The following is a 12,407-nucleotide window of genomic DNA, read 5'->3' as shown; positions in this document are numbered from 1 at the left end:
TGCTTATACTTGCAGAGTTTTAGGGTAAAGCAGAACTCTTCTTTCAGGTATTCAAATTCGTAAAAACTATTTAAAATGTTAGGAAAAAACACCGATCAACCGAATAATGGATGTCTCATTTACACCCAACTTTCCAGCTATTAAAATCCTACCCACAAAACCAAGCGCAATTTTGCATGTCTACATTTTTCTGCTTGAATGACTTAGTGATGTTTTCCGTTTTTTTATGTTACAAATATACCACAATTGCTATTACGACTTTATCGCAACGATCGCGAGAGTTAATCGTATGCGTCTGTGTGATTGGTCAACATTTCAACGCTATTCTACATCGGAGCTAAAACGCACCACCGAAACCGCTTAAGTAAAGTAGATCAATTTCCCGAAAAATCCACCGTTCGGTGTACTGCTTCTTTTGCGGTTACCCCTACAACAGCTGCAAACCGTGCGCGCACCACGGCTGGCAACAAATCGTCAACCCGTACGACGAATTAGATCGATTTAGGGGGCGATTTGCTTTTATGTCCTCAGCCTTCTTTACACCGCTACCATGCCGAAAGCGTTTACTTCCTAAAGAGTTTTACAGCAATTTTGTTCCTCCCGGTTTGTTGGGGCGTCCCGATCTCCTATCTTACCCTATTCTTCTCAGCCAACACCTTAAGTGACCAAAAACAAAACCATTTACACGCGCACGTTGCACTTCCCTCGCGTGCGACTACCTTCTCCAGAAGTTACCCCCTAATAAGGTTTCCTTGGGGTTTGCGCTTTGTGCAGGAAATTTAGTTGCGGAAAAGACGCGTTTAACTTCGTCTTTCATCATTACCAACCACCATGGTCCCGGCCCCGGGGCGCTCCCCAAATATCGCGACCAAATACAGACGATCGGGAAAAATTGGAGCAAACTTCTGTTGCCGTTCTGGTAGGCGAATCCGAGCAAATCCCCCATTCGAGCGGCGTTTTGTTTCTCGCGATACGCGGGCCGGTCGGTTCGCTTTATGTAAGCTTCATCCAGCCCCATCATCGGGTGTTACCGACACCCTGTGCATCCGCCTTCTTCCTGGGCCGCGATAGATTCCGCCACCCTGTCTGCCGGACGTCATCGCTTGGCTTCCATTAATTCACTTACTTTCGGGAACTGGGTCAAACGCTTACGGGATCGTCACTTGCGGCGAAAAAAAAGAAGCACATCAAGAGCAATGCCGCTAGTTTGTAATGTTGGCGCACAGAAGAAAAAAAGAGCAAAGCTGCTCGTTCCATTCCACACCTGCACGCATATTTATTTGCCCATTAGGTGTTTGTCTAGCGATGGTCTTAAATGCGGCTAATCCTACGATACGTGACATGTTCTGTTTGTCCGATCGAAGCGGCGCTCTCTTAGTTTTCTCTCCAAATTAAAGAAGTCATCCAGCGAATCAAGCCCAACAACTCCAATTTCTAAAGCACCAGCATGTGTGATAGAACTCAAACCTCCGGACCTCCGGACGAGTGAATCGGGCAACCGTGCGCTCTGTTCATTCGGAATGTGCCCCGTCAGATGTCAGCGCAAAGCGACGAAGCCACATGGAGCGGGACGGCAAAAACAAATCAAACATCAAATGCCTCCGTCGCAAGGGTTGCATTAATTGTTTTTTTTTCGCTAAGCAAGACATACGCTCGACACTCGCCTTATCTGTTTCGCGAGGTACGAGCCTGCGCTTTTCGCCCATGACAAAAAAAAACATGAAACACCTTTTGGCCGATTTCATTCATAATCGTCGACATAAAGGCAGCTGGAAAGGACTGGACGATAACATCAAGCTGAATTTCGGACAAAACCCTCTCGCCGAGGATACGGAACAGAAAGGAAACGGATAATAATTGGGAGTTTTTTTTTGTGCAGAATATCTGTGTCTCAGCTACCCCATCTCAGGAGGCTGTGGAATTTGATCTCCTAGCTCCAATATATGGTTCGGAATGTTTTTTTTCGCCTTCTTTTTTTTCGTGCTCCGCACAAAGAACGTAACATATCACAACACGCATCGCACAAATAGTTTGCGCACGCCCAGAGCTCATGTGAGGCGAAGCTGAGCAAAATAAGCAACTTTATATGCCACTGCTTCTCGCTGTCGATCGTTTCGTGCCTGCTCCCCAAGGTATCAACGGTTCGATTTTTGGACCTGCTAAGCTCATCAAACCGATTAAACGAGCGTGGCGATAGCAAAAAAAATGATTCAACTAAGCATAAAACTGTTCCGTGGGGTGTCCGGTGACACTTTTATGCCCGTTGCCCAGCACAGAAAACCGGTCAATTGGCATAATGGCAAGAATCGGGCGATCATTGGCAAGTGAGGAACACTCGTCTAAAATGGTGGTGTTAGCAAATTGTTATCCCAATATCTAAGAAGAAGGCCACCAATCTATTTATATCATTTTGAGAATTAATATTTTTTTTATCGAGTTGGATGAATTTATTGTACACGAAACTTCCAAATTACCATGTTCTATTTATTCCATTTCCCATATGCATTATAACAAGATGTCAATTGTCCACTAACGGACAAATTTTTAATCACACTATCACGTCATGAAGCGTGTGACGAAACACTAGGCACAAAAGAGTTACAATTTCGCTACATAACAGTGAAGCAGTCCAAATCAAAGCCGTATGCCGCGGTCAAAATTCTCTCTTCCTTCTAGCACTTTCCCCCGCCACGTAATTGGTCCCGGCACAAGGGATTAGCGAAAGAAGGCCACCGAGATGAGATCAGCCACCAATTTTTGCCAGCAAGCGATCAGAAGAGCAAAGCAGAAAAAAGAAAACACCACAGCTGACAAGCAATGGGTACCGCGGCCTCACTCCCGACTTTGACCGATATTTATATATTTTTAATACGATAACGGCGAAATCTGGATGAGTCAAACATGCCGGCACAACGTACGGTCCCTCGGCTTCTCAACGTACATTTATGGTAAAATCCAATCAACGTGAAAAGCAGTTATAAACCTACGGGTGGAATAGTTCGCTAGTCAATAAAGGTGCCATCAACCTTTATTGACTACAGCGCCCGTTTAAGATTGGCTGGAAATGCAAGAACACCAACAAAACGTCTTCAATATCTTCCTCCGGCGACAAACAAGTTGCATCCCTTTACGGGTTTCAAGGGACTCTCATACCAATTATGGAATGTGTGAAGAAGGCGTTGCTAGAACTCGATTGCAATAGCCGAAAAAAAAACGATTGCTTTACTATAGCAACATATTAAACAATTGTACTAGAAACATCGCCCAGCTAAAAGAATCGATTCACGCACAATAAAAAAAAAAACAAAAACCATCTCCTGCCCAAAAGTTCTTCACTGTTTACGGCTATTCTCGCAATAAACATCTTTTAAGGAACCTGTTGAAAGATGTTCTACCCTATCCCAGGCATGCAGAGGAATTTCGAAAGCATCCTCAAAGAAGAGTCTTTTCAACTCGCGTCAAGGCATCTCTCTAACCGAAACAAACCCGATTCAAACGACTCACGATAGAAGGAGGTTAAAAATTGCATCATTGCTTGGGAACTGCAGTTGACTGCAGTTTGACACCCGGCATCGAGCGGCATGACTTGAAGAATCTTAGAACTTCACACTCCACTAGTCGGCGATGTTTTGAGTAGGGGGGAATTATATTTTTAGTCCGTGTTTTTTTTTGTTGTTTAGGATGACCGATCAGTTGGACCACCAAGGAAGTCTTCTTGAAGGGTGTTTAAAAGTTGACAGGTTGATTTTAAACATAGGTCTCTATATGTTACCCCATGAGTAATTATGGTTTTCCGTGTCCTCACCACACTACCAGTGAGATCTATTCGTGACCAAACACGAGCGAATAGTCACCGCTAACAGCAGTTGTGGCTTGCTAACTGTGTCAAGGATGTTGCATGCTGTTTAGCTAACACTTTTCAAACATTAACCCAAAATCAAAATCACAACACCGATAACGCACAACATATTGCGCCGGCCCGGTAACGAACCGTACCGAATGCATTGGGACGCAGTGACAGAAAAATCAATTTTGCTTTGCCCATCCACTGCGCACAACAACGACACGTCGAGAAATGGTGAAATTTTTGAAAAATCATGCACAACCCGCGAAGGGCACCGGTTCGAATGGAGGAAATCTGTAAAACAGCACCAAATGTGACAAACGGACCAGCCAGCTGAACGGGGCTGAACCCCTTGGTTGGAGTGTGGGGAAACACCACCCTCGCCGGGGCAGGAAACTTCAAGCTCATCATCTCGTCATCAACGTGCACAACCACAGCGTGATGATGCTGGTGTAGCGCAGGAATGCGTAACTATTTCATAATCGCACATTTTTCTCCTTTTCTCCGATGGCCGGGAGAGGAGTGGGAGGGGGAGGAGAGGCTTTATTGGGGGGGGGGGGCGGTGGATGTGAGAAAGAAACAAAAACGGCACGCATTCGATACCGTGCCAACTGCACTTCTATACGCAATCGAACGTCTTCCACCGTGTATCGCCGGCAACGAAACAACAATAAAAACCCGGCCCGGCCCCGTCTGCATCCCCCCCTCCCCAGCACACACGCGATGGTGTTTGCTCTGAAATGAGAAATAAATCTTCGGAATTGCAACAAAGCATACCAACAGTGCCAACACTTCGGTAGGCATCGACGGCTGACTCATTTCGCAGTTTCCGTACCACTACGCCTACTACGCCCATGCACACACATCCGGCGGGACACGCCGGATCTCATGCTGCGTTGCGCTGGCGGGGTTTTTTTTTGTCTTTCATACACGATGAAGAACGTGTGAAACACTAATCAATCATGTTTTGGAGTGAGGTGTGCAACAACACCGGTACGCAGGTTGTGTTGGGATGCATTTTTCACAATTTCCGTTGAAAATACAATTCGAAAAGCATAACTGCAATGGTAGTTTTTCATTGAAAATGATCTCAAATTCACAATATTCAGCCATTTTTTTTCGTAATATCAAACATTTTTGGACAGCTCAATGAGCACACTGTTTGATTTACGCAGGCATTGTGAAGTTTGGTATGTTGCACACAACCAAAACCCATTTTTGCCGCACTGCCACCGAACGATACCATCGTTTCGGGCGATCGTTAAGTTTATGCTCGATGAATAATCAAAAGCATACGCGAGAAAATAGCTAAATTACAGTCCTACCCCCTTGTACGTTGGTGCGTCCCCCCTGGCCCAGAAAACCGATTGAAGCGCAATCGGGAAAATTTCTTCTACATTCACCTACTCCACACACACACACACACACGACACGACACGTGCGTACTGGTTTCAGCTTCAAATCGAAACATTTCATAACACTTAATCGGCGTCCAGAGTGGCGGATCTGCGCATCACGCGTACGGTGTGTTGCTCAAATGAATCCAAGCATTAAGTGCCGCAAACGACGCAAAGCAGAGAAGCAAAAGGAGCATTTTTTAATATGTATTTTTATACGAGATTTGTCGCTCTGCCCGGTTTTCAGATGCGAAGTTTTGTTTTTTTGAAGTGAAAAGAATTAATATTCACGCAGTATGATCTATGATCTTTGCTCCATATAACACATCGACTATAGCTTTTTGTTTGAAAAAAAAACGTAAATCGCACGAGTGCTTTCAGGTGCACCGACGGCTAATAAATCATTCTTGTTTTCGGGTGGTGATTACAACACGACACTTAACGTCTTCCGCCAGGCGAACAGGGAGGGCGCAGTGAAAATAAAAGCACTACCCAGTACCACCACAAAACCGCACGTACTTGAGCAGCAAGATGAAGACGAAAGCAAATCAAACCACCATTACCATAAAAAAAAAACGATGCCCTTAACAATTAACAATTAAGGGCGCACCGCGCGGGTAAATGGCGAGATAGAGAGGGGTGTGGTGGTACTTATACGCACCCGTACAGATTTTACATTTTTGTTCCCCTATTTTACCCACCGACGTTAAAGCGCAGCGAGATTTTAATGCGCTTTCACGCACTGTTGCTTGAAATTTTGAAAGCCTCACACTCGCAGACCCACAAACTACATCTCAGCATCTCGCCCGTTCACCGGAAGGTGCGGTAGATTCTTGAGATGATGGTTTTAATTTTTTCCACTCCACCACGGTATTTCCATATATTCAAATGAGAACTTTTTCAATGCAATCACAACCTCGACGATGGGTAGAAAATGGTCTCAGGTGGCATAAATTTAATGCTTCTCCGGCAAGTACCCACGAGGTGTCGAAAAGCCCACTTGCCCACGATAGAAGTAAACATCGCACCAGGAGTGTTCAAGACATTGCCCGGTGCGTGAGATGAGCGCGTCTTATGGATTCCGGGAATCAACACCGTTTAAGTCCAAGAAGCGTGGAAACATGCACCGTACACACACCTGTTTTGTCCGGCCTGTCGTCAGGATGGGAGGAAGATTTAATGCCAGCAGGAAATATTCTATCACACCCCAAAGAAACACCACCAAGTACCGACGTGTCAAAGTGGTGATGTTTCCTTGAATTTCCTCACTTTCCTTACTCTCCAGAGAAAGGTTTGGACGTTGGGCAATGCAGTTTGATAGACAAGTAGCAGGTGCGCTAGTTGCGCCGGGGACCCGTGTGTATAATGCGATGTCGCCAGAGTGTTTCTCCAAGGGTAGCCCTACCGTTCTCCAGGGCATTCGTAGCACCGTACATTAACCTTGAGTTTTTTTTTATAGTTTTGCTTCCCATCAACGGGTACACCAAAAGGGAGGCTGAATAATTTCACACCAAAAACCACATCCACGTTGCGGCTCATAAAGCAAACCGCAATATCCAAACCCATTCAATCGAGAGTACGACAAACAAGAACCGTACCTGTGGTCCGTCCCTAGGGTTTTGGAGAGATTTGGGAAAACAACACCAGAGAACTTGCGCTGTGCGGCACTGTGCAGATGAAGAATTTCTGTCAAGGTTTCCGCTGATGTTAAACCTGATTATTGAGCAATAAAATAAGGTTCTAAATTATCCAACGAAGGAAAAATAAACACCCATCTTCCTAAGATTCTTCCAACATTGCTAAAGAAATGGCACAATAAAAAAGAAAAGGAATCGGCAAACGAAGGAGTGCTAATGATTGACTTGTTCTAGAGCAAAGTCGCAAACAAGCTTAGCAAACAACAACACAAAATTCGAAAAGATCATTACCAAACTTCGCCATCGTCCTCAGATCCTCCGCACTGTTTGACTTTCTCCTTCTCATGAAACTTACGCCGGACGGAAACGAGCAGCGCGTGGAAAATCGAAATCCAAGAATGAATGACCCTGGCGCACTGTTTGTGAGGTTAACCGAATGACGTAAAACTCAGAACCCCACCCACCCCACCCTCCATTACCAGCCCCATCCCACACACGCACGCGTCACACTAATGGACGAAAGTAAAAGAAAGACACCACCGAGAGCGTTGCGGTTTAGTTTGGTTTGGAAATTGGGAAGTCACTTCCTTCCAATTAGGGCCCAAACCGAAAGTCCACACCGCGCACCGTCCATCAATTCTTAAACGAAAGATATCATTCAAATGTGGAACCGGGAACGTGGTGAAAGGAATGGTACAGGCTAGATCGATTGCTCATTATTAAAAACCGTGACCATGAGAGACTTCAGCTCTAAAGCATCGACTCCAGCGTACGAACAATCGACGCAAAGCCGGGGCACACTGATCATGACCCGTTCAAAGCGGTTTCGGGCAGCTTCTTTTATAGAGGGGGGGATTGGACGAGCAATCGAAAGTACCAAATCTCATGATCTGACCCCGGACGGTACTCATCTCCGGCAGTTGTAGAGCAAACACTGAAGATGAAGCTGATGCCACACTAAACCAGCCCTTGATTGATGTTTTCCATTCCACGAGGTGCTTCTTCATCGACCAACAAGGCGTACTTGAAGATGGCAAGTGCAGCACCAGCCTCGCTTCTATCATTACCTTGATTTGCTGGCCTTTACCAAGCAGGAAAGGAAATTCGTATAATTGATCCGTAAAAGGCTAAGTACATTTTCTAACCAAAGTAGATTGTCTCCTTGGATTAGGAAGTTTACGAACTCTTTCCACGCAAAGTGACCACCAGGAAACGATGAGCCTCATTTAAGCAACCACGGGATATTAAACACGATTGGCGTTGCCCCTATACATGTGATACGAAACATACGTCCACCGCGAACGTACGGTGGTGTTCCCCTATTTCCCGTAGCAACCCCGTGTTCCGTTACCGTTGTTGCGGAAAATAGTGGCTCCTGTGTACAACAAACAACACCTGCTTGGCGTCCACTATAATAAACACTGCACAGTTTGTCCAAACCGGAAATGTGCTGTTCGTGTGTTTCTCTCTGCCTTCCTCTGATAGCTATTTGCCAAGGGATTTCTACACCGCACGTACATTGCGTACCGTGTGGTAGCGGTTTATTCTAACGGATAGAGATATTTCTAACCTTCTTGTAGAAATCGTTAAAAAATAGCAAAAAAAAACACCAAACAATTACGTTACTTTAACTCCACCTGACTTCCACAAATCGTTTCTGCTCTTATTCTATCTTAATCATCATCATCATCAGGGCATCTCGCTTTTGGTACGTGATGTTCCTGCTGTAAGTTAACCACTTTCTCCGGCTACGAAACCGAACATCAACAGACACGAAATGGGGTTTCAGCATTAACTCCACACACGTTCTGCGTTAAATTATATAATTGAATGAAGCGCAAGAACTCACCAGCTGCACCACGAGATTGCTACCAATTTTCTAAATCGGGCACCACAGCAACAAAAAAATCGATGACTTTATTTGCTTCCAAAAAAGCAACCAACAAGAGTATGGAGCATTTTTTTCCCCAACAACCCTAAAACCTTCCATAAAAACGACATACATATCTACTGTGCCTCTCCCGAAAGGTGTCGAAATAAATGGATCCAATCAACCCGAACACACGATTCAAATTATTTTTAAATAAAAAAAAAAGATTCACTTGAAAAAAAGCGGAAGTTCACACTTATCGCATTAAGAACCGAACGCAACCGAACCCGAAAGAAACTCCAAATAGAACAACGCTTACTCCGAAATCCATTCCGTACAATTCTTTCAATCTATCCGTTCTCTGCGCGTAACAGACACTAGCGGCGCACACCCAGCACAATTCCAGTGCACCGAAAATGTCGCATTTTCGAAACGTCTTCATCCCCTGAAGCCCGTAACCTGAGCGGGACCATTGTTCAATTTCCAATTCTCGAAGGTTTTGTGTGGAGGCGTTAGAAAATGTGTCCCAAATTCGTGCGGTTCGCTTCGACGGCGTCGAATTAAGGGGGTCCCGCGTGTGTGAAGGTGTTTCATGAAGAGTTATATCGATTGCTACACATAACCTACGAGAATGTACATTGTTTGTGCTCCCTTGAGTCCCATTGCGGGAGTGGTCGAAGCACACGGAGCTGATTTATGCGCAACCACTCAGGCCATCCTTGTAGACCATCTCAGAATCAGAACACTACCAAACCAGATGTCTCGCTTTGGAAACAAGCGAAAATATCACTATAAATGTACCAAGGTGTCTTAATCCACCGGGAATTCCACCACTCAAGAGCGTGTACTGGAAGCGATGCCCGCGTAGATGCCCCCGTTGCCAACCGGAGCAATCGCATCAATTATTTCTTGAGACATATTTTTCCTTCTATGTCACTGCCAAAGACACGGTCGATTAGGTCATACTCATAACCGGAAAAAGGTCCTTGAAAGCTGACATCATATTTTACCACCACTGCTAAAATCGATTCGCTTTTTTTCAACAACAAAAAATACATACTGTCACTAATGCTCTGCAGAAAGTCATTCAAAAAAAACGTTTGAACAAACTGTTCACATTTCGTGCCAGTAATCGCGACGCCACATAAACGATGGTGTCATGCAGTGGTGATAAAATGAGCAGTTATAAAAAAAAACAACATTCTTGAACGATTGACGGTTGACCTCATTAAGATTGTAAAAGCACCACAGAAATAATTACTAATTGAAAAAAATAGTTGAAGTATTAAAACATCCAGTAGTATTATCTCTAATCTCTTATTTCCAAGAGCCCTGACTACTCATATTCCTTGTCCGAATGCAGAACGTCTATCAAAGGTATTACATCAATCTGAAACATCCAATTCAACATTGCCCTTCTTGGTGGTATTCCTTGAACCACGTAAATCTTAGTCCTCTCTTAACTGAAGAAAGAAATACTGCAGGCTTAGGCCACCCTGCGCCATATCTCCTTGAACGTGATGACTAGCCGAATGGGGAAAAAACAGGGACACTTGAGAATAACCCCACAGAACAAAGACTTCTGCCTTAAGTGCAAGAAATCCGTCCTATAAATTTGTTTACATACACCAGACCGTCCCCAGTTTCATGTTTCTTTCAATATAGAGTGACTTGATTGTCCACAGCTAATTCCAAGGTAATTCCCACCAAGGGCCCAAAGATCAAACGACTCTGTTTACCACACTTAAATTGTACTTCTTTAGTGTACAGCAGCAAACATTTGATCAATCGTAATTAGACTTCCTTGAAACTTACCCGCTCTTGCCGTCACGATGCAGCCGCCATCCTTCTGGACGTGCAGCTGGTGTGGATGTAAGGGTAACCGTAGGTCACGCAATCGACTGCCAGACTCCTGCAGGCGAGCCTTATACATCCGGGACGTCTGATAGATCAGCGCCCAAGCTTGATCCTCCGAGATGGGCGCGTTGAACGTTTTGAGGATCTCTTCGAGCGTTACCGAGACACTACCGGTCACTGCTACTGCCACCGTTCCCACCCCATTACACTCCCCGGCCAACGGTCCCGTTGGGCCGGTTACGTTATACTTCGCGTACTTCAAACTTTCCGGTGCACCCTCGACCGGGCCCGTTTCCGTCCGGCACTGTAAACGCTGGTCACCGGTAAGCTCCCCACCGTCGACTTCACGCCCTTTCGACATCTTCCGGTATGCCGTGCGATTACCCGCCGTTTCCGGTAGCGGTGGGCACGCCGGGATGGGACTTTCCGTTTCGGACGCCATCTCACATTCGCTGTCTGGCCGCGGGTCGGTGAGTCTAAGGAGAAGATGCACTATGATTATCGAACACCATTAGCGAGACGACCACCGCATTTGCTTGGGAAAGAAAGGATGTTTCAAATTTCGTTTATCTTCAAACAGCACACAAACAATAATATACGCCAGACGTCACCGGTAAATCACTCGGGCTCACGGGTGCTACCAATGCCCGGACCTTGGCCAACACTTTTGCGATAGTAGCCTGGCACGCGATTGCCATCCGTAAAATGTAACGCACCGTCAACGATCATCATAATTGCAATATCTAGCTAACTCTTGCCAAACTTGGGCCCTACTGTAACTGGGCTACGTTGACATCATTTCTATCGCCTTTCGTCACGGTACGCACTACTACATAGGATCACACACAAAACACACTACACCACTAGAAACACACAATAAGGACGTAAAGGTATACACTACCGGAAACAGAACACTCCTTGCTTATTTTCCCTTTCAGCACCAAGCTTTATCAACGGCTTTGTTTTCTCTGCTCGCAAAGCTCCTTCACTTCTTGACCGTTTAATGGAATATGGCGAGACGAGGGGCAATGTTACGTATGTAACTGCTGCTTCCCAGACTGCTAAGATTCGTCGCACACCGCTCCACGCTGCAGAGACTGGTTGGAATCACTCTGTGGTGCACTTGTCACCAAGGAGATGACCAAAGCATGACAGCTAATATAGAACCACGTCAATCTGCCGCACACACGCACACACTCTCACGCACTGCGACGGTGATGCATCCACAAAATCAGACAATTTGACTATCAGTTAGCAAACATCGATCAACACGGATGCTGATATACCCGGCCATCAACGCCAATACACCCGCTTTGTACCATCATATCACTAGCATCTTCACACACGTGGTCACGGTGCCACATCTATCGTCCAGGAAGCGCAAGAAGAGGCAGGGGATAAAGAAATTCCCTTTCTACACTGCGGTTCTCCGTTACGGCGTTGCTTAGTTGAAGCTACACGGAATGAAAAACAAAAGAAAGAAAAAAATAATCATAAACACTTCACGGACACATTGACGCAATACGGGATCACGGTCAGCGTGGCGGGAGTGTCCACCAGCTGGAACGAACCACATATTCATAAAGCCTATTTTAATGCCTGCCCTTTGCTCAAACAAAACCACTTGTAATCCATGCAATGCACGTGCAAATACCTAGCAGGATTTAATTCTGGGCGCATAAAAAAAAACCCCCGCACTAAATGTCACCGCTATCGATTCGGGCACTTCCTGCAATTTCAACCACTAACGAACGATTTTCCCACGGTCACGCATACTTTTTCAAATGCACTAGTGCGGGCGT

General features: G+C 45.4%; 1 protein-coding gene across 1 annotated transcript in view; it reads right to left on the bottom strand.

Annotated features, from left to right (window-relative positions):
• Nucleotides 1-11,047, bottom strand: part of LOC128715467 (protein spire) — a 117,205-nt gene extending 106,158 nt beyond the window's left edge. Inside the window, exon 1 of the mRNA XM_053810370.1 lies at nucleotides 10,564-11,047. Coding sequence (XP_053666345.1) covers nucleotides 10,564-11,047 — 484 coding nt within the window. The remainder of the gene's footprint in view (nucleotides 1-10,563) is intronic.
• Between the last annotated feature and the right edge of the window lie 1,360 nt (nucleotides 11,048-12,407).

The sequence above is a fragment of the Anopheles marshallii genome, chromosome 3 (assembly GCF_943734725.1).
Source record: "Anopheles marshallii chromosome 3, idAnoMarsDA_429_01, whole genome shotgun sequence".
In the NCBI taxonomy this organism is placed as follows: Eukaryota; Metazoa; Arthropoda; class Insecta; order Diptera; family Culicidae; genus Anopheles; species Anopheles marshallii.
Note: the sequence above shows the minus strand (reverse complement) of the source record. Positions and strands in the feature narration are given on the sequence as shown.